The sequence below is a fragment of the Grampus griseus genome (assembly GCF_964374135.1).
Source record: "Grampus griseus genome assembly, chromosome: 1".
In the NCBI taxonomy this organism is placed as follows: Eukaryota; Metazoa; Chordata; class Mammalia; order Artiodactyla; family Delphinidae; genus Grampus; species Grampus griseus.
In genome coordinates this window covers 1,374,547-1,395,620 of record NC_139017.1, presented here as the reverse complement: position 1 = coordinate 1,395,620, position 21,074 = coordinate 1,374,547, and the positions used below count along the sequence as shown (strand labels likewise).

Below are 21,074 nucleotides of genomic sequence, written 5' to 3'. Positions count from 1 at the left end.
TTGCCCTCCCCGTCAATATTTTTTTTTTTTTGCTGTACGCGGGCCTCTCACTGTCGTGGCCTCTCCCGTTGCGGAGCACAGGCTCCGGACGCGCAGGCTCAGCGGCCATGGCTCACGGGCCCAGCCGCTCCACGGCATGTGGGATCTTCCCAGACCGGGGCACGAACCCGTGTCCCCTGCATCGGCAGGCGGACTCTCAACCACTGCGCCACCAGGGAAGCCCCTCCCCGTCAATATTTGATGTTCAGATGATCAAATCCTGTACCAGACAGGCTGGATGAGAATGATCTCTTCCTCCATCCATTCACCATATGGGGCTGGACACTGGGCTCCACAGATGACTGAGCCAGGGCCCCAGGAAGCTCCCAGGGTAGAAGGAGAGAGATGAGAAAACCAACCAGCACAGCTGAGTGGGGTGAGGCCGATGTTAATCTGAGCAAGGACAGCGGCAAGACCTCAGGCTCACGAGCCAGACGGCCGGCAGGGCGCCCGGGGAGCAGCAGACACATGTGAGTGTTACTTTACGCTCGATTTCCCAGCATCGGGACTGCTGCACGCAGACTTTGCATCATATAATCAGAAATTATTCAAACCTTTGTTGGCTAAAATACAGAAGCAATTGCTTAAAAACACACCTTTCTTGGTTTCTATCAGATACCCAATTTGGTACAAAGCGTACCAGGCAAACAATTTAAAAATCGTAATCAAAACAACAGAGGTCCTGCCCTGCGTGGCCTTGGATGAGTCACCCAACTTCCTTGAGCCCCAGTCCCTCACGTAGAGGGTGTTATTTACGTGGGCCCTGACGCGGCGTGGGACTGAGCTATCGCACGTGAATTACGCATGGCGCCCCAGCGCACAGCAAGGGCCTCATGTTGATCTGACATCATTTGTCTGTGTCATCGTGGAGCTGGCTAATAAGTTATGCCCACTACTCACCGCCTGCCCTGGACCCCAGAAGGTAGGAGATGTGGAGCCAGAGGGGTGACTACGTCAAGTCCAGAGGAAAAAAAAACGGCTTGGCCATTAGCACCGAGCAGAAATGAAGCGGCCCCTCCCTTCATTCTCAGCAACCTGCACCTGTGGGCTGCTCCTCTGGGGAACTGGCAGGGGAGGGGTGGGGGGGGAGAGGGAAGGAGTGCGGCAGCTGGTGCTGAACAGGGTCTCCCGACCCTCCCCCGCAAGCCCAGCACGTCATCTCAGCCCCATCTCGGCAGTTCTCAGCCCCGAGCCTCCAGGGCCTCACACCCCCTCCAGCCCGCCCTCCGCTTCCCTGAAGAGCAGCCCTGCCCGCCTCCTGCGGGGTGCCAGTGCCCGGGCCCCACTTTATGCGGAAACGGCTTTGGGACTGGGGCTCCCTGAAGCTGTGCATGGCAGCCGGTCTGCGGAGTGCCGGGCCGCGGGGCGGGGCTGCCCCCTGGGGCCTGGGCGCGCTTAGCGCCACGTGGAAACAGTTTTCTCCTGCGTCTTCCAACGAGAGCCATTTAAATTCCTGTAGCCATTGGGGTGGAGGCTGAGAACCAGGGATGAGCGGGTGGGTGGAGCTGAGGCTCCAGGGAGGGTGCCGCGGAGGGCGTGGGGCGCCCAGACCTGGCGTCTGAATCACAGGCCCAGAGCGAAGGGCCTTCAGCGTGGGGCTCTCAGGGAGGCATCGCCCGGGAGGCCACAGGAGCTGGTCTTCCCCGCAAGACTGCTGGGGAAACCGTGACTTGAGCGAGGCCCCGAGGGATGGATGGGAGAGCGGGAAGGGGCATGGACGGGAGAGCGGGAAGGAGGGCCGTCCAGGGACAGGGAGGAGAGGGCGGCGGTGGGAGAGTGTGGGACGTTTGGGCAAACGGAAGAGCTTGCTCCATCTGGCTGGACTGCGGGGGCTGCAAGCGTTCCCTGGGGCGTCCCTGTCACCCCAGCAATACAGGGCAGCCAGGCCCAGCCCCTCCACCCTGGGGTCCCTCTCTGTGCAGTCGGGGTGACCCAGCAGCAAAGCAGTGACAGGTGCTTCCTGATTCCCCCCAACCACGTGGTCACAAGGATGGGCTGTCATTGCCCCGAGAAGGGGGAGGCCCCTGACTGAGTCCCTGCCCTTCAGGCTGGCCTTCCCCTGCTGAACAGGGCACATCCCCTGTCTGGTCCCCCAGCTCCCAAGGGGGCAGAGAGGCTGCCAGGAGGGGCTGCTGTTTCTGGGCTGGTGGGGAGGGAGCAGAGCCCAGCTCTGCCCTCCTGCCCTGCATCGACCCAGGCCACCCCAGAGGGCTCCCAGGGTTCCCGGGGGGGCGGGGGGGCTCTGAAGTTGGGGAGGTTTAGGGTGCTCCCAGCAGCAAGGCCCGCGAGCTAGCTAGGCAGTCCTGGCTCTGGAGCCGTAGATCCGGTTCAAACCCCAGCTTTGCACTTACTAAGTGAACGGCCCTCAGACAGCGCCTAAACCTCTGAACCTGTTTCCCTATCGACAGGGGATGTGGCCTGGGGACCGTGGGCGGTTGGCCAGAGAGGACACATGTAAAGCGGCCAACACAGGCGTGCACGGGGGCAGAGTGAGGAACACGTGAGGGCGTGTTGTGTGTGGGGAAAGGGGTGAGCCTGCCCTCTCCCAAGCATTTCTCCAGTTCACGCTGTCTCCGCCCAGGTCGGCCTGGTGGGCGGGCTGGACTTCCCGGGGGAAGGGAACCCAGAGAGGCCAGTGCCACGGCGACTCCGCAGGGACACAGACACCTGGGCCTGTGGGAGAGTCTGGCCAGGAGGAGCACCACCAGCCCCCCCGGCCCCAGGGCGGGCCCTGCCCTACCCTTTCAAGAAACCAGCCTGCAGTATCAGGGGTGGAGCCCCAGCTGGGAGCCAGTTCTGCCGCTTCCTGTGGGCAGTGGCACCGACCCAGGCCAGCTCCAGGCGGGGCCAGCCAGCAGCAGCAGGGCGGTGCTGCCCCCAGCCCCGGGGTCTCTAAAGGAGAAGGCCTGACCTGGAACCCAGAGAGAAAAGAGGCTTCTGGGGGCTCCGTAGACCCTGCACGAGGAGGGCCAGCCAGGGCCCAGCGCTGCTGACCTGGCTTCCACACACCTTGAGCCCCGGAGGGGGCCGGTGACAGGTTACAGCCAAATTAGCAGAGACAGCGGCCAACATCCGTCACACACTTGATGGGCAGCGAGCACTGGTCACCGCGCAGGTGCGGCTCTAGGTTTCAGATGAGGGAACTCAAGCACAGAGAAGGCAAGTAACTTGCCTTCAGAGCCACAGAGCTGGGAAGTGCAGGGCTGGACTTTGACGTGCTCTCCAGCTGGAAGCGCTGGGTTTCAAGGCAAGCAGGCCCCAGGAGAACCCGTTGTTGTCTCTTAGCTTTTCCACCTTGAAAGCGGGCATAATATGAACCAGCCCTGCCCGGGACGCGCACCAGTGTGGAGAGAGAGCCTGAGGGACGGGAAGGGTCTCCGTCTCTGACCCAGAGCCTCGGAGCCCGGAGGTCATTTTCCCTGAGCACGTGGGTACACAGGGGACCGACAGATCCCCGAGGCAAGGGGTGTGGCCAAAGCAGGGCAAGGTGGGGCCCGGAAGGATTGGGGCGCCTGGGGTACAGGGGACGCTGGGCATAGCAGGGGTCAGGTGTCTGATGGGCAGCTGGTCAGGACACCCAGGCCGGCTTCTGGCCATCTCCCACCTTTAGTGTCTGGTTCTGGCCCTGCTGCGTGGACAGCACAAGAATGATGGAAGGAAGAGCTGAGGGAGAGGCGGGTGTGCCCCCACCCCAGGCACCTCCACATCCTGAGTCCATCGAAGGGTTTCAGTGCACATGTCGTGGTCCCCCCGCTTCCCAGGAGAGAATGGGTAGAGCGCACACCCTTGCCTTGGACTTGGAAGGGCCCCCTGCCCTAGGCTCTGGGCCCTGGCCCTCACTCACTCTCTCCTTGGTGAGCCCGCCTGCCCAGACCCTTCGCTTATGGGTGGTGCTAACGGAAGGGCACACAGGGGCCTGCTGGCCTCCAGCCAGAGGCGGCACTCGGGTCAAGGGTAGGGCTCGTTTCACGATGCCAGGGTGGGGATTGGACCACCTGCCACAGTCAGAGCACAGCCAGCTCTGCATGGGGATGGCACTGGGGCACCCGAGGGCCTCTCCTGGGCACCGGGGGACCTCAGGAGAAGAGAGAAGCGGGACCTGGCCTCAGGGAAGCTGCCCTCCGCGTCCGCCTCTGCACGGGGTTTTCAAAGGCAAGACCATGCCCACTGAAGCAGAGAGACGGGCATGAGGACCCTGTCGGGAGGGGAGGGGCAGTGCTCGGCACGGAGACCTCACCATCATCCCATCCTGCTGCCCCAGGGAGATGCTGGGACACAGGAAGCAGAGCCCGTGGGGACTTGGTGGTGGTTGGAAAATTCTGGTGTCCACTTCTGGGCTCGATGCCCCTCTCTCTGGTGGCAGGAGAGGGGACCATTACGGAGGAGAGGCTGGGACACTGGTGCAGCTGTCGACTGGGGAGCGTGAGGTGGGCCGTGCCCAGGAGCTCTGGTGGGTCTCTCGGGGGCAGTGGTGAGAGCCCCCGTGGGCCCGAGGTCCTGCCACCTGCCTCCCTGCCCTTTCAGGCCGGTGCCGGGGGCCCTCCCGGTCCCACCACAAGCCCTCGGGCTCCGTGAACGCGTCAGGCTGGCCCCTGCTACCAGGGCCTGTGTCTGTGCTGCCCCTTTTCCCTCCCTGCCCGCCCCCACCCCGACTTTCTCCTCCTCACTCTCTGGGGCCTGGTGAGGACACCATTTCCTCCAGGAAGGCCTCCTACCTGCCGGGGCGAGGCCGGGGGGCCCTGGTCTGCGCTGCCTCAGCCCCCGTGCGCCCCTGCCATCGCGCGGAGCTGGACCCTTCTGCTGCTGTGCCTCTCCCCGACGGGGCTGCACACTCCTGAGGGTCGGGCCGCCCTGTCTAATCACAGCGCCCCTGCCCGGCACAGCAGCTACCATACATTTGGGGCTCAGGAGACATTTACTGAATGACTCAGTGAATGAACAAGGAATGAGGCCAAGACCCCAGGCCCCACCCCTCCCAGGTGCCCTGGGACCATAGCCTCTTCATCTCAGCGTCTACCACGGGGCTCGGCACACAGCACATGACGAAGAGGCCCACACGTCTCTCGAGCATGGAAGGGCGACGCCCAGAGAACAGGAAACTTGCCCTCCGTGCGTAAGAGGTGGCGAGACCATGACTGTTACCGGCCAGGGTGTGCAGAGCAGGGAGAAACGAGCTCACTCTGCCTGGAAGAGGGTGGGAGGCAGTGCCCCTTCAGATGGAGGGAGAACTGAGCAGAGGACCCCGGACGGAGGGACAGCTGCGTGCAGGGGACCCCAGAGAGCAGGGCGGCCCGCCCCCTCCCACGCGGCTTCCGCGTCCTCTGCCGACTGGACCAGGGCCCCGTCCTCTTCAGCTCAGGGACCCTGCGACCCCGGCTCGCAGTTCAAGCCCAAGAGGACCTCCAGATGGTGGGGGGAACCGGGGCATGCAGACGGGCCCAGGCCTCTGAGGCGCGAGAAGCCGCCTGATGAAACTGGCCTCCTTCCTCCACCTGCTTCTCGCACCCTGGCCCAGAGAGGAAGACAGCAGGTGTGCACAGAGGCCTCATCGCTCCCGGGAGTGACTCACTCGTGAAGCCTGGGGGCCATGAGGTGCCGCCAGGGGCTCCCATCACAGCCTCTCTGCCCTTCGGCCCAGGCTGGGGAAAGCGTGGTCATCCCCAGGCCGCGCCCTCTCCCCACCGGGAGCGGCCGAAAGCCCTGGTCCAGGGGCCTGTGTCCCTGAGGGCTGCTGTCCGCCCCGAGTCCCTGCGAGGCCAGGGTGGGCCTCAGTTTCCCTCCCTCTAAAGAGAAATGACAGGACGCCGTGGGTGCGTGGTGGCCTTTATTACTGGCTAGGGGGGGCGTGGGGGCGTGGGGGCGTGGTGGGGCACGAGTGCGGCTTCCGGCTGGGCCAGCTCCTGGTGTGTGGGCGGGAGCGGGCCTCCAGTGCTGGGGGACCCCGGGAGCCGGGGGTGTGCAGGGCGGGGGCACCGCGAGGCACAGACCCCGGGAGAAGGCAGCTGCGGCTCTACTTCCAGCGCCCGGTGACTTTGGCCTTCCCGCGGGTCTTGGAGCTGCAGGAGAAGCAGGGCCCGGTCAGACAGGACGCGGGGCAGCCCTCCACGGTGGGTAGGTGGGGGGCGTGGGGGGCTGCTGAGGGCTGAGAGGGGCGGGGGGCCACCTGGAGCTGCCTCCAGAGACTCAACAGGGCAGCAGCCTCAGGCAGGGGTGGGTGGGGGTGGGGGTGGGGAGCTCTTGGACCCTAAGGGAGAGGAGGAAGGGGCGGGAGGCCTGGGAAACAGGCAGGAGGGGGAAGGGGGCGGGGGGGGATGGAGCTGGGATGCTCACACTTTCTGGTTGTCATTGATCCTGTTGCGGAGAACGTTGATCTGTAAGAAAAGGAGGCCAGAGAGAGTGACCCCGCGGCACCCACTGGGCTCAGGGCCCGGCTGGCCTGGGGATGGGACGGGCAGGACCGGGACCCCGCTACTTCTCCCGGGACCCCACACTAGGGCCCCGGGCCATCACGGTGAGAAGTAAGCGGCTGCGTCCCCGCCACCACCTCCGCCGGGAGGCCTGGCCCGGTGCATCCTGGTCCCCCCGTCGTGCGAGCTCAGTGGGCTGAGCTGCTGCCTCGAGGCCAGAAGTGGGGAGACCCCAGGGCTGGAACCCCGGGAAGTGTCTGCTCAGCCGCAGCGAACCGTCAGACTCCAGAAGCACCAGCCAGACCAGCGGCCACACGAGCGAGGCACAGGGTCACACGACGGCTCACCTCGTATTTCTGCTGCTTGAACTTCTCCTGCAGGTCGAACTTCTCCGCTTCCAGGTCGTAGATGGTCTGCCGCAGCTCCTTGGCCTTCTCCCTGCACAGGCCGTGGGCGGGGGCAGTAAGGAGGGGCCTCACCTGCCTCCCTGCTGCTCCGGACCGCTCCCCTTCCCGGCCCTCCCCCCACTCCAGGCCTGCCAAGGCCCCCCACCCCGGCTGACTGCAGTGCCCGGGACTGAGGACGGGGCACCGGCGCCGCCAGGGCACAGCCCCGAAGCGCGGAGGGGTGGGGGTCGCACCAACATCTTGCGCAGGTGGGGAAGGGGAGCGGGGCTCTGCCGCCCCGGCCAGCCCGTCGCGGTCCCGCCAAAGCCGCCGACGGAATAAGTGGGGCGGCAGCGCCCCCTGGCGGCTCAGGCGAGCCGGTGCCCCTGCCCTCGGCCCGACGCCCCTCCCTCGCGGGTACAGCCCCAGCGAGCGGGCAGCCACCTCAGCTGGTCTTCGTTCAGGTGATCGATGGCCAGCACTTTCCTCCTCTCGGCCAGAATCTTCTTCTTCTTCTCCCGCTCCGTCTGCCTCTTCCCAGTTTTACGCTCCGTCTGGAGGGGGTGAGAAGCAGGGGAATGGGTTAGTGAACACCCCCTCCTATCCCCACACCCCCAAACCCAGCGGGGACAGAGGCTCGGCCTTGCAACCCCCAGGCCAGCAACTGCCTGGGCTCCCCAGGAAACAGACAGGTGGGGGCTCCCTGGACCCCTACCTCCCCACATCTCCCCCCAGCCCAATGCCTTCCCCTCCTGGGGCTCCCCAGACTACAAGGAGGAGGAGGGTTTGAGGACTGGCACCCACCTGGGCCTGCAGAGCCAGGACAGCAAGAGGAAGACCCAGAGAGAAAGATGCAACAGTGACAGAGACAGGGAGAGGGGAGGGCACAGGGACACAGGCAGAGACACAGGAAGGAGAGGGTTCAGCCGTGCCGTGGGCCACCTTAGTTACTGGACGTGCGTCCAGGGTGGGGTGGGGATGTTTGACAGCAGGGCCCCCGCTCGTAGGGTCGCCGTGGGGCGCAGGGGCCAGGAGGCTGGCCCAGTTCTGAGCTGGGGACTTGGACATCTAAGAAAATGTTCTGATGTGTCCGCTGCGCAGAGTTCAACTTCCCATCTCTCCGCCCCTGGGAATGGGGTATCTGGTGGGGGTGAGCTCCCAGGAGCAAACCAGCCTGCGTCCAGGCAGCACTTAGCCGCACTCCAGGGTAGCTCGTCTGACCCTCTCAGAGCAGGCAGGGTGGACATTAACCCCATTTTACAGATGAGCAGACTGAGGCTCCGGGATTGCATGAGGCCACACACGGTGGATGTGAGACGGGGCACAGGGCCTGCCGGCTCCACCAGCCAGCGTGGGGCTAGGGCTGGGAGGGGCAGTGGCGTTCTGGGCTCTGCTCACAGCGCTCATCCCAGCAGTCCCTCCCAGGGAAAGCCAGCTGCTGCGAGGGCCAGCTTCGGGTCTGGCGTGAGAACTCAGTCTCGCAACAGCGGCTGGACATCTCTTCCCGGGATCCCGCGCACAGTCACTCCTCACGACCCAGGACGCCTGGAGGCCCCCCACCTTCTGGATGTAGCCTCCAAAATGCATCATGTTAGACAGAGCCTTCTTCTTCCGGGCCTCATCCTCAGCTTTCCTCCGGCTCTCCTCCTCCTCTCGGCGGGCCCTCTCCTCCTGGTTTCCGGCAGGGAGGGAGTGGATTAGGGCTGGGGGCCGGACACCCTGATTCTGGGCTGGCGCTGGCGGTCCTTGTGGCCAAGCACACTGTCCTGGGGATTGAGGGCACTCGGGCATGGGGCCTGGTGGTGCAGTTTGTCGGCCGGGGACACGGGACTGAGCGAGCGGGGTCCCAACTCCTGACAGTGAGGGTCCCCGCACCCAGGCCAGGAACAGGAAGCCCCAGGGGTGGGCGGCATCACTGGGGCGGGGCCCCGGCAGCAGCAGCACAGGACGGGGGCCGCGGCACCTCAGTTCCCGGGGGCGCGCTGTGCAGGGAGGAGGAGGGGGTGCCTTAACCGCTCAGGGCCTTTCTGTCTAGTCGCGCACGCAACGCCCAGCGTCGCGCGGGTGCTCGCCCCGGGCCGAGTCCCTGTCTGCGCGCGCGCGGAGGGCCCGGGCGGGGTCGCTCACGGCCAGGCGGCTCTGCCGCTCTCTTTCTCGCTGCGCCCGGATCCGCTGCTGCTCCGCCCGTTCTGCCCGCCGTTCCTCCTGCGGAGGGAGCGCCCGCTGTGGGACTGACGTCAACGTCTGAAAAGTGTCGGTGGGCTTCTCCGTGTCCCCTGAGTGTCTCCCCCCCCCGCCCCGGCCGCTGCCCTGTGCTGGAGGCAGAGGCCACGTCCTGCCGTCGGCCAAGCAGCACGGGAGGTAGAGGGGAGAAAGGAAGGCGAACAGCCTCTTGTCCCCCGGAGAATGTTTTGGGATCCCGGAGGTCACCGCATCTCCCCTCCGTGAGTGGCGGGGCGAGGGGGGGCCCGGGGGGAGCGAGGTGGAGGGCAGAGATGATGACTCGGCTCCAGCCCTCGGGGGTAGGGTGCTGGGGCCCCAGGGGCTCTTGCTGGACCACCCCCGGCCCCGGGAGGCGCCCGACACCCACGATCCTGTCTTTGAGGGAGATCAGCTCCTGTTCCTCTTTCTTGCGGTTCTCGAAATGCGCCTCAATCAGCGTCTGCAGCTCGTTCAGGTCCTTCTCCATGCGCTTCCGGTGGATGTCCTGCGGGGGGGCGGGGCTCAGAGGCTGCCCACCGCACCCATGCCAGGGGGAGGGGCCTGGGTCCAGGAGAGCAGCTGGGGCCGGACCCAGGACACTGTCGGGCACTGTGTGCCCCCCGCCCGTGACCTCCCCTCCGCCAGGAGGTCCTGAGCTCTCTCCCAGGGGGCCTGCCCTCCCCAAGCCCCCACTCACGTCAAAGTCCACTCTCTCTCCGTCGGGGATCTTGGGCGGCACCAGGTTGGGCATAAACGGCCTGGTGGGCAGAAGGAGACGTGAGCACCAAGCCCTCCCTGGACCAAGGGGCTGCAGTGCTTGGGAGGGCAAGGTCCTCTCCTCCCTGCAGAAACGCGGCCGCCGCTGCGCAGCCACCAGCACGGTGACACCAGCATGGCGTGCGTACAGGAGCCCCCAGGCCGCTCAGCACCAGGGTCCACGGCGCCTGCACGTGCCCTCACGTTTACCCACAGAGCAGGAACCACTCATCTCACTCAAGGAAGCCGAGACTCTGAGACATAGCGCCTGGCTCAAAACCACCAGCCAGGAAGTAGAGAAGCTGCACAGGTGACAGCTTGGCTGACCCACGGGACCTCCCCAGGAGCCCAGGAGGCCACGCTGGTCCCCACCCCCTCCCACACTCGCGTGGGACTCCAGGCCCCGGGCGCTGGGCCTGGGTTTCCCGTCTGCCTCATCTGTGTGGGGCTGAACCGAGACACTGCAGCGCTCAGAGCAGCGGGGGAACGGGGAAGGGGCTGGACTTCCGGGCCGGGCTAGTTTCAGACCATCCACTCGAGCCGGAAGGCACCGCAGGGAGATGCCTGCATGTGCCGAGGCACCGTCAGCTGGCGGCCTTGGCGTTCCCGAAACCCCCATCCCACCCAGCACCCAGAGCTCCCAGGCAGTGTCGCGTGTGTGGCAACAAGTTGCCCTGTGTGGCCCTTGGTGACGCTCTGAACCCCACGCCGAGGCTGACGCACACTCACTGCTTGGCTTCCCCGAATTTTCCTCCCTCTTCCCCCCACCCCCGGCCCCACCTCAGCCACTGAGGATGGAGTCCTAGCTCTCCTGTAGGGTCGGACAAGGTGTCCACCCAGGGCCACAGCTAGTTCATCATTTTCCTCTAGATGGACACAGTGCTGATGGGGGCAGGGCCCGGAACTGGTGATGGAGTGTGGGTGGATTTCAGCCCCCATCGCCCCCCCCCCGACCGCACACACCCTGGCAGCAGACGGCAGAGACCCTTGTGCAGTGCACAACCTGTAAAACCATACGTGGCAGTCTCTGCTCGCTGTACCACCATGCACTGCGGTCCTGTCCCAGTTGTCCTCCCGCATGAGCCCTCTGCTCCCAGGGCCTCGCCACTCACCTGGGCTTGGGCTTGGACTCCTCCACTGGGCCATCTGGAGAGAAGGGAAGCACACGGCCACGGGGTCAGGAGGCCTGGATCTGGTCCCACTCTGCCCCTGATGAGCCGGGCACCTGTAGGCCTCCGTTTCCCCATCCACCTGTGAGTCCCTCCCGGCCCCGGGTTGCAGGAACACCCAAAGAAATAAGCCGCAGGGTTGCAAACCCCACACTCCCTCTCGGGGCTGCTCCCCGGGGGAGCCTCGGGAGACGCACGCACGCACGGCCCTCTCGTTCAGCAGTGCTGGCCTCACGGTGAGGAGGGGTCCAGGGCACGGTCCCTGGGGGTCCTGGCCCCAGAGTCCCCTCCCGAGCCTCTGCCTCCTCGGTTGCCCCCAGACCTCCTGGCGGCCCGGGACCAGGAAGCTGATGGGGCGTGACCCTGAGACCCACCGGCTGCGCCCCTCCAGAGGCGTGACTGGGGCCACCTGCGCCCCTGGGGAAGGCCGCCAGCCAACAGTGACCGCAGCAGTGACCCACCCCACGACCATCCATGCCTGGGATCTCCTCCCCCAGACTCCCCACCCTCGAGTGGTTCAGCTGGGCTCCAGGCGCCTCGTGTGTGGACGTGGCTGTGACCACTGCCCTGCCCTGCCCTGCCTGGGCCCTTGGACATCGCCCCTCTCCCCTGGGCACCACCGGGGCAGCTTCTCTGCAAGGAGGAGCCCGACCTCCAAACACGCATGGTCACCGAGTTGTGTCCTGCCTTCCCCAGCCCCTCCCCCGCCTCCCTGGGGTCTCCCCCAAGCTGCTGGAGGGGCTCCCCGGCCCCCCAGCGCCTCCTCCCAACGCCCAGCAGGCCTCACCTTCAGCCTCTCTATCTTCGTCTTCTCCACCTTCTAAAGAGAACGTGAGAAATCAGTAAAGGTCCTGGTTGCGAGCTCAGACCCCTGCCAGGAGCCTCCCCGCAACAGGTCCTCAGCCAGTTGTGCCCTGTGGGGGTCTGGGGTCCGGAGCTGTCTGTCTGCACCTGCCCTGGGCCCCAGACCACCGGGCACCAGAGGGGCACGTGGCCAGCGTTTACTGACAGGGCGGCTGAGAGCTGAGCCCCGACAGGACGAGTGGCCGCCCAGGCTGCAAAGCGCGGCCCAGGCGGATTTCTTGCTGCTGTAGGAGTGGCTCTGGGGCTCTCGCCACCCCGGGCTCCAGGACAGAGCCCCTCGCGCCCTCAGCCTGGGCGGAGCCTCACCTTCTGTGTTGGTCTCCTCCACGTCAGTCCCGCCTCCAGCCTCTTCTTCCACTTCCTCCTCCTGTTCTGGAGAAGTGAACCAGACACAGTGAACACACTCATGCTGGCAGGCAGAGCCCGGGGCGGAGGTGTGGGGAGGGGGCCAGCGACATCCAGGTTCCACGTGAATTTGGGGGTGACTGATGTGACAAGACGGGGGCTACTCTGTTCTTGGTTTAAACCAGAAGTCCGCAAACTACGGCCCAATCTGGCCCCCAGACTGTTTCTAAATAAAGTTTTATTGGAGCACGGCCCAAGCTGCTTTCACGCAACAACAGAGTTCAGCGGCTTCCACGGGGACCAGGTGGCCACAAAGCCTAAAACATTTACTATCGGCTCCTTCTCAGGGGCCTGGACACCGGCTCTGCACCTGGAGGCCTCTGGGAAGGCCAGGGGGGTGCTGGGCAGCACCAGGGAAGGGGTGGGGGCTGTCTACCGGGCTCTTTCTGTCGACTCAGCCCCCCTTCCCCATCCCGTCCCCCGGTGCGGCACCACAGGGGTCAGGGGAGCGCCTGTCCCGGGCTCAGACCCTGGAGGCCCTTCATCTGTATCTGAAAGAGACCAAAGCAGGACTGCGTGTGGGGGAAGGAGCTGCCCCGCATGTGGACGTATGTACGGTCCAAGGAGTCAGGGGGTTTCTGTTTTCATCCACTTGCTTGGCAGGGTGTAGACCCCGCCCCAGTCAGGCACTCCGAGTGGGTAGACACATTCGACAGCGTGGCGCTAGGCACGGGGATCCGCCTGCAGGGGGTGCTGATGAAGACCTTGACTGAGGCTCTACATGTGGTGGACTCCTGGCGGGGGGCTGGAAAGCCTGGAGCTGGGGGGGAGGTGAGGCCAGCACGGAAATGTCCACACCCCGTGCCTCCACCCCCAGCCTCCACCCCTGGCCTCCACCCCCGCCTCCACCCCCTGCCTCCACACTCGCCTCCACCCCTGGCCTCCACCCCCAGCCTCCACATCCAGCCTCCACACTCACCTCCACCCCCAGCCTCCACTCCCTGCCTCCACCCCTGGCCTCCACCCCTGGCCTCCACCCCCAGCCTCCACCCCCGCCTCCACCCCCTGCCTCCACACTCGCCTCCACCCCTGGCCTCCACCCCCAGCCTCCACATCCAGCCTCCACACTCGCCTCCACCCCTGGCCTCCACCCCCGGCCTCCACACTCGCCTCCACCCCTGGCCTCCACCCCCAGCCTCCACACTCGCCTCCACCCCCGCCTCCACCCCCAGCCTCCACTCCCTGCCTCCACCCCCGGCCTCCACCCCCTGCCTCCACACTCACCTCCACCCCTGGCCTCCACTCCCTGCCTCCACCCCTGGCCTCCACCCCTGGCCTCCACCCCTGGCCTCCACCCCCGCCTCCACCCCCGCCTCCACACCTGGCCTCCACACCCCCTGCTTCCACTCTTGGTCTAGGTCTGAGTCCTCTCTGAGGCCTGAAGAGTCCTCTTCTTTTTTTTTTTTTTTTTTTTTGCGGTACACGGTCCTCTCCCGTTGTGGACACGCAGGCTCAGCGGCCATGGCTCACGGACCCAGCCGCTCCGCGGCATGTGGGATCCTCCCGGACCGGGGCACAAACCCATGTCCCCTGCATCGGCAGGCGGACTCTCAACCACTGCGCCACCAAGGAAGCCCGAGTCCTCTTCTTTGATCCCTGCAGGACCCTTACCTCAAAGAAGATCCTTCCAGAAGGGGTGAGAGGGGAGGGCTGGCTAGCAAGGACATGGCCAGGTGTGGGGTCCACCTTCAGGCCATCTTGTTAACACCTCTCCCACCCCGTCTGATGTTTCAGTTCCCACCTCGCCCAGTGGGCGCCCAACACCCCCAAGGGGAACGCCCCAGCTGCCCCCACATCCTCAGACGTCACTACCAGAAAGTTCCCGCTAAAATTCAGTCCGAGTCTGTGCCCGCCCACCCCACCCCGTTCACCTGCAGCTATGCACACTTGCAGGCCGACATCCCCTCCCAGAGACCCTCCCCCTAATGTCCATGCACGACGTGCTGACGTGATGCTTTTGAGGATCTGCTGAGCCTCTAAGGGGCAGGATCCACCCTTCCCCGGGGGCAGAATCCTGAGGGGCCCCAGGGCCATGCTGGGCCAACTGGGGGCACTGTAGGGACAGAGAGAGGCCTCGTGACCACTGGCATGTGTCAAGTGCTCAGGAAGAAGGGAAGGTTAGGTGCTTGCAGGGAGAAGGGGCACCACGCTGAGGAGACCATGATAATGAAAATGATCAACAAGTAGGAAAAGGGCAAAGATCCGAGGGTCAGAGTGGACCCTCGCCAGGTGACAAGGTCTTCGTGTCTACGTGACGTGTCTCAGATACCTGGACACCTTCATAATCTCATTTGAAAAAGCATTAAACGGAACGCCTTTAGGTGGGTCATGCTATTACGGCGGCGTTTTCTAAATAGTGCTTATCTTTTAGAGATTCGTACTGAGCTACGCAAGCATGGGGTGACGTCAAGATGTCTGGCGAGGATTCGTCTGCTCTAAAGTACTGGGCAGAGACAGAGTGAGTGAGAGAAGATGGGCTGTAAGTTGATGGTTGTGGAGCTGAGTGATGGGTGCATGGGGGTGCATTTTTCTATTTTTGCCACTTTTATGTGCATTTAAAACTTTACGTGGTAAAAAAAAATTAGAGAAAAAAAGCGAAATTAATTAATTGGAAAAAAAGCAGTGATTCCGTGTGAACCACCTGGTGGGCGATAGAGACAGGTTTAAACCTTTTGCCCCAAGACCTGAGCACCAGGGTTCGGGCTGATCCCAGCTAGGAGCTGGGATTGGTGGAGGGTCTTTGCTCAGCTGAGAGTGGGAGGCGGAGACCATGCGCTCCCTCCACGCCACCCCTCCTCCCCCGCCCATCCGTCCCCCATACCTTCCACAGTTCCTTCTGCTCCGGGGATGAGACACGGCCACAAGAGAGGAGAGAAGAGACCATCAGTTTCAAAGCAGGCTGTCCTGCGCAGTGAGCGTGGGGCACGCGCTTACCTTCCTGCTCCCTGCGGTGCGAGGGGAGATGCTGTCAGGAGCACAGGGCACACTGCACACACGTGTACACACCCCCTGACACCCACACACCACACCCTGGCCTTTTCCTGAAGATGACCCCAGTTTTTGCCCTCCGCACTGGGTGCTGGCATCCGCCCGCTCTGCCCACCCGCACAGCCTGGTCTGGCCCAGCCTCCGGTCCCGCCACCTCTGACCACCCCCAGGAAACCTGGCTCAGCTGCTGGTCCCCTGCGCTCTGTCCACCCACTCCACCCGGGGTCCAAGTCCACGCAGGAGGCGCAGCCCCCCCAGGCCCTCCACGCTCCATGCCCAGGAGGGAGGTCCACGGGGTCCAAGCCATGCCGGCGTTCGTGTCCTTCCTGTGCACCCACTCCCCACAGCAGGTGACTGGCCACCAGTGTGTGCCCCCTCCCCGGCGCTTGGGACAGTGCAGGGGACAGTGCAGCGCAGGAACAGCGGCTGCCCGGGGCAGCGATCACAGGGGCTCTGAGGTGGATTCCTGGGGCACGGTCGCTCTGTGGCCTCGGGGTCCTCATGGAACCTCTCTGGTCCGTTCTCGGGAGGCCCAGCTCCCAGCAGCAGCCCACTGCCCCGGGAATGGGCTCTTTACTGCCAACCCCGCGGGGCAGCCCAGAGGCACAGGGCTGGAAACGAAGGGGTGCAGCTCTCCCGGGGCCCCCAGAGGGGCGCGGCCCCAGCCCACAACCGGGCATCTCCCAGGCCAGGTGCACGGAGGGGACGGCCCCCCAGCATGACCCCGGTACTCACCCCTCGGACTTGTCCACCGCCTCCTCCGCGTCCGACATGGTCTCCGCTTCCCTCCGGAGAGAAGAACAGTCAGCACGGGCGGAGGGCTGGCCTCCCGGCTCTGCGAGGAACGCTGGGCCCGCAGTCCACCCGAGACGCTGACCACCCGCCCCTTACCCGCCTGTGACGGCAGCAGAGCCCGCTGCCTCCTCTGTCGGGGAGCACAGCAACCCCTGCACCACGTGGTGACCGTCTGAACCCCAGCTCTAAGCCTCCCCAGCCTTGCCAGCCTTGCCCAGCGACCAGGGGAGAAGCTCTGCCCCATCCACGCAGTCTCCCCTGGGAGTGGCCCAGCGTGGCATGGACGGTAACTAGGCAACAGAAAGGAGCAAACCGGGGGTGCAGCCGACACACCAGCCGAAACTCCCGGGAATTACTCTCCCTGGGGGGAGGAAAAGCCGAGGCACGTGGTTCCACCCAGAGATGGAACATTCTCGAAGCAGCAAAGCTGTAGAAATGGAGAACAGATTGGTGGCCGTGGGGGGCTGGGAGGGAGGTGGGCGTGGAAGGAAAAGGCACACGAGGGACGTCTGTGGCTCTAGAACTGCTCGGTATCTGTGGTGGTGGATCCTCGGGCCTGCACGGGCTAAAGCGGAAGGGAATTCCACCCTCGCGCTCACACACACAAAGTCGAAGGAGAGCGGGGAATCCGTGTAGATCACGGATGGTGCTTCCACGTCCCGCTGTGATGTGGTCCTGGCTGTGCAAGCGCTACCGCGGGGGACACTGGGAAGTGGGTGTGGGTCTCACGGCAGCGTGTTTATCTACCCCGGCTCAGTAAAAAGTCCAACTCGATGGAGTTTCTCTGGGGAAGCTCTCGTTTTGAGACTCTCCCCCTACTACACTAGGAACAGAAAATCAAGACTCTCCTGTCAGCTGAGCATTGGGGCAAGTCTTCCCAAAGCGCAGAGTGGCCGCATCCTGGCTGCCCAGCCCAGAGGTCTGTGAGGACCACGCCGACACCGAGGAAAGCGTTTTACCATCACTTCCCCGCAATGACGGGGAGAAGCCAAGGGAGCGGTGGCGACTGCCCTCACGGGACTGGGAGGCTGACCTGGCTTGGAACGCTGGCTCCGCCTCACATTTGCCTGTGACCTTGGAAAGGTCGTTGACCTCCCTACACCTCAGTCCCCTCTTCCCCGAAGGGGTGATACCAGGCTGCTCCTGGCACCCGGCGCTGCAGCCACCAGCTTCCGACTCAGCCTGCGGTGACAGCGGCACGGAGAGCGGTGCTCACACCCACACCACCTGTCCCTGCACACCCCACTGTCCCGGCCGAGACCCGCCCCAGGCACCCATCTGCGGACACGCAGTGAGCCACGACTCTGGCGGGTGGCGTGATGTCCACTGCAAGGCAGCCCCTCCGAGGCCGAGAAGTTCTGAAGGAGCCTCTGCCCCGCGGCCCCTCTGGCGGAAGACCGCCGCAGCCTCCGACCGGCTGCTCTTTTGAACCTGGCTCAGCTCGTCCAGTCCTGCTGGGTCAGGGCGAGCGCTGCAGCGGGCCAGCCCCCCTCGCTGGAGTCGGTGGGGCAGTGAGGGCGGGGCCAGGCACAGGGAGCTTTGCACAGAAGCTGGCTCCCCCGGGTGAGGGTGGCAGTGGGTGAGAAGAGGAGATGTCAGATGTGTAGGGTGTCCTGAGAAGACATACCCCAGAGGGTCTTCAGATGGGGCCTTGCGGGGACAGTGGCAGGGGAAGAGCCCCCAGCCCAGAGGGGGTGGGGGTCTGGCAGATGAAGCACTGCCTGGAGCCCCGGGAAGTAGCCAGAATCAGTGGCCCGAGAACTGGGGAGCCCCTCCCTGAACCCCGGGTGGAGTCTGTCACCTTGGCGCAGGGAGGTTTCCCAGGGAAGGTGCGTGGCCAGACTGGGGCTTGGGGTCTCTCTCTCCTCTCCTGCCCGCCCGCCCACCGGCTCAGAGCCATCGGGCACAGCCCCGGAGACCGCCCCCTGCTCCTCTGAGCACTGTCCAGCTCCTAAAAATAGCCTGCCGGCCACGGGGTGTGGGAGGGGGGCTTTCAGCAGAGGAGGCAGCCAAGACAATTGTTCAGGGGACTGGGGACAGGAAGGCGACGGGCCCGGGCGGGGCTCCAGCTTGGAGGCCGTGGAGAACCCGGCAGGCGAGGTACCAGGATGCCCACGCCCGGGCCCCCACCTGCCACCGCAGGCTGATTTCTAGCCGGTCTCCCTCACGGCCAAGAGAGTGGGGGCACATTTCTTGGGGAGTAAAGCAAAAATGATAGAAGGCAGAGAGGATGCTGGCCATGCGGTCAAAAGAGCTGGGTTTAAAACCCAGTTTTTGCTGTGTGACCTTAGTTAAGTCACTTAACCTCTCTGGACCTCAGTTAACCTGTCTATAAAACAGAGGAATGGGGGTCCCATCCCTCAGCCCTTGTCCCCAGCATTCAACTGGCACCTTCCTAAGCCTGCAGCTGTTAGCCCACCAGCAGAGCTAGGCCAGGGGCAGTGGGCAACTTGATCCTCTCAGATTCCTCTTCTGCCAGGAGAGAACGAGGCCTTGCCCTATAAGACCCAAGACCCGGGTCAGAGGAGGAATTCAGGAGGTCAGGTGCTTCCCAGCTGCACTAGGACAGGAATGTGCTTTGAGATTCCCCGCGCTCCAGGCAGCCCCTTTCCCAGTCTGTCTTCAGCCTGCCCAGGAGAAGAGGGAATGGCTCTCCCTCCGGAGGAGCTTAGAGCAAGCGCTCTCCCGGGGTGTATGGAGGTGGATGGGGCAAGGGTCACACTCGCAGGGACCCTGGGGTGGGGGGCAGCTGGACTCAGGGTTAACCCTCTAACCCAGTGAGCTGGGTTCACCCCCCATGAAGGGGTCTCCCAAGGGGGTCTCTCCCCATTGCTCAGCCCGTGCCCTGCCTGGGGAGGGGTGCAGTCCTGGGTCTGGGAGGGCGGATGAACCCCGCCCGTGTCTGCCTGGAGGGGCCTCCAGGGGCCCCTGCTGCCTCAGGACGGTGTCTGAATTCCGGGAAAAGAGAATTCGGCCACAAGGACTGTTCTGACTGATGAGAACAAAGCCTCGCTCTGCTCTCTGGGGGTCGAGAAGGACCCCTTCCCCGGGAAGCCTCAGGGGCCCTCTGCCTGGAGGGGGCGTCCCCATGGGTTGGAGCATCAGGTATTCAGAGGCCTGGCAATTATCTATCCCTCCTGCCAATGAGGAAGCTGAGGCCCGGGGAAGGAAAGCCGCTCACCCAAGACTTTCCAGCAAAACCACCTTCGTTGACAGATCCCAGACTCAAAGCCAAGCCTCCAACCTCTCCCTGAGGGCCCTTTAAACTAGTCTCAGAGTCCTGTCCCTGCAACACCTCCTCGGAAGCACCCAGGGGAACGGGGCCTCCCCCAGCTCTGACACCCTCTCAGAGAGGACTCGGGGACTCAGGACAGAAGGGCCAGGCCACAGGACACCCGTCCGCTCTCCAGCGTCTGCCCGAGCCTTACCCAGAGCAGGAGCTGCCGAAGACCGGTCCTGCGGTGTCCGCAGCCTCGCAGGGTCTGGACGAGGGCAGGGGATGGAGAGGGCTTTAAGCAGACACGCGGTCGGCCGGGAGCCAAGCCCCGCGGTGGAGGAATGTGCGGCAGGAGACACCCTGGGGGGGCGGCGGGGGCAGGGGGAGCGGGGCTGCTGGCTGTTACTTTGGCAGGTGCCGGGGACAGGGCTGAGGGAACAGGCACCCCAGGCCATATAAGCCCATGTGGTCGTCCAGCTGCTCAGATAAGCTATTTAAAACCAGGACAGATAGGCAGGGGACAGGAGGCAGCAGGCATGTAACACAAACCAGCTGTCCCTCCTGAGAATCCCAATACAGTGGATGCCAGCGGCGGGGTGGCAGGCTGCGGGCAGGGCCGGGGGCGCAAGACGCTTGGTCAGTCTCTGGGCGGGGGTCTCGGGAGCAGAGGCGGGGCTCGTCTGCAGCTCGACTGAAGTGATGCTGTGGATGAAGGCGCCTTCCAGGCTACTGGCCGCTTCTAGCAGGACGAGCAGCCTTGTGGGGGAGGCAGGCTCTGCTGGCCTCAGTGAGCACATCTGCAGAGTGGGTCTTCTCCTTGACCCCCAAGCCACGTGGCAAGCCCTCCTTACTGGGCAGGGGTTAAACCCGATACAGGAGGTCAGGTTCAAGGTCGGACATCCAGCCAAGAATGAGGGTTCTCCTCAAAGAGGCAGCTGGTTGAGTGGAGGGGCAGGGAAGACGGTTGAAGTTCACGCCACTATGGCTTTAAAGTTAGGCCACACGGGACTATCATCTGCTAAACCCACTAGATCACAAGGTCCGCGAGGCCAGCGTCCAGGGCTTTGGAGTTTGCCTGCACATACGTGGCTGCCTTGGGAGCCACATGCCGCGTCCACCGCCGACGCCCTTGAAAGGGTCCTCCACATGCCCCGCCCCCACTGTGCTATCAGACTCAGCTGAAACTGTCCTTCCATGGTCCCCGGTGGCCTCTGAGCCCAGTGGTCTGATTCCCCACCTCCAGGCTCAATCCCTGCCATGGGGCCCTTTACGCTGCCAGCAGATCCGGGGCGGGGCAGGCTGAAGCCACAAGCCTGCTGCCGGCTTCCCGGGGATCAGGGAGGAACAGCGAGTGCAGCCAAGCTGTCGGGAAAGAGGGGGGATGCCCCACCCCCGTTCTCCTGGTGCAGCCCACCAGGACCTTAGCCTCGTCTTGTGCCCTGGCCTGGAATCTCCTGGAAGTTAGGAATCGCTGGCCCTGAGCCCTCCCGTAACTTGAGCTACTTCAGTGCGTTCCTTGTGAGCTCAGCAATCCTTCACGTGGGACGTAATTCGCTTGCACGGATGCCCGGGACAGAGATCTGGCCACCTGAATCCCCACAGGGAAAACCTGGTAGGTTCTTGGCATCCGTGGACTGACTGTGTGAGGCTCTCAGTAAGTGTCCTAAGGTGGGAATTTGACTCGGACCGTGGGTGGCAGTCGCTCAGCCGGTGAGTCTAACCACCCTCCAGCCACCACATCCGACCTGCCGTGGACGCCCCGTCCCTGCAAACAGATGTAACGTCACCTCCTCGTGCTGACGGTAGAGGGGAACGAAGAGAAAACAGATGGTGCTTGGCCAGAATT

The 21,074-nt window shown here is 64.4% G+C and overlaps 1 protein-coding gene across 1 annotated transcript; it reads right to left on the bottom strand.

The window, feature by feature from the left end:
- Window positions 1-5,879: 5,879 nt before the first annotated feature.
- Window positions 5,880-13,130, bottom strand: TNNT2 (troponin T2, cardiac type; the record flags this gene model as incomplete). The annotated part of the gene is made up of 13 exons (XM_082667499.1): window positions 5,880-6,095; window positions 6,370-6,410; window positions 6,794-6,884; window positions 7,277-7,386; window positions 8,366-8,503; window positions 8,960-9,037; window positions 9,423-9,539; window positions 9,732-9,792; window positions 10,903-10,936; window positions 11,747-11,779; window positions 12,130-12,328; window positions 12,825-12,988; window positions 13,097-13,130. 13 exons carry the CDS (start codon window positions 13,128-13,130, stop codon window positions 6,050-6,052), a joined length of 1,146 nt encoding a protein of 381 aa, XP_082523625.1. The 3' UTR covers window positions 5,880-6,049.
- Between the last annotated feature and the right edge of the window lie 7,944 nt (window positions 13,131-21,074).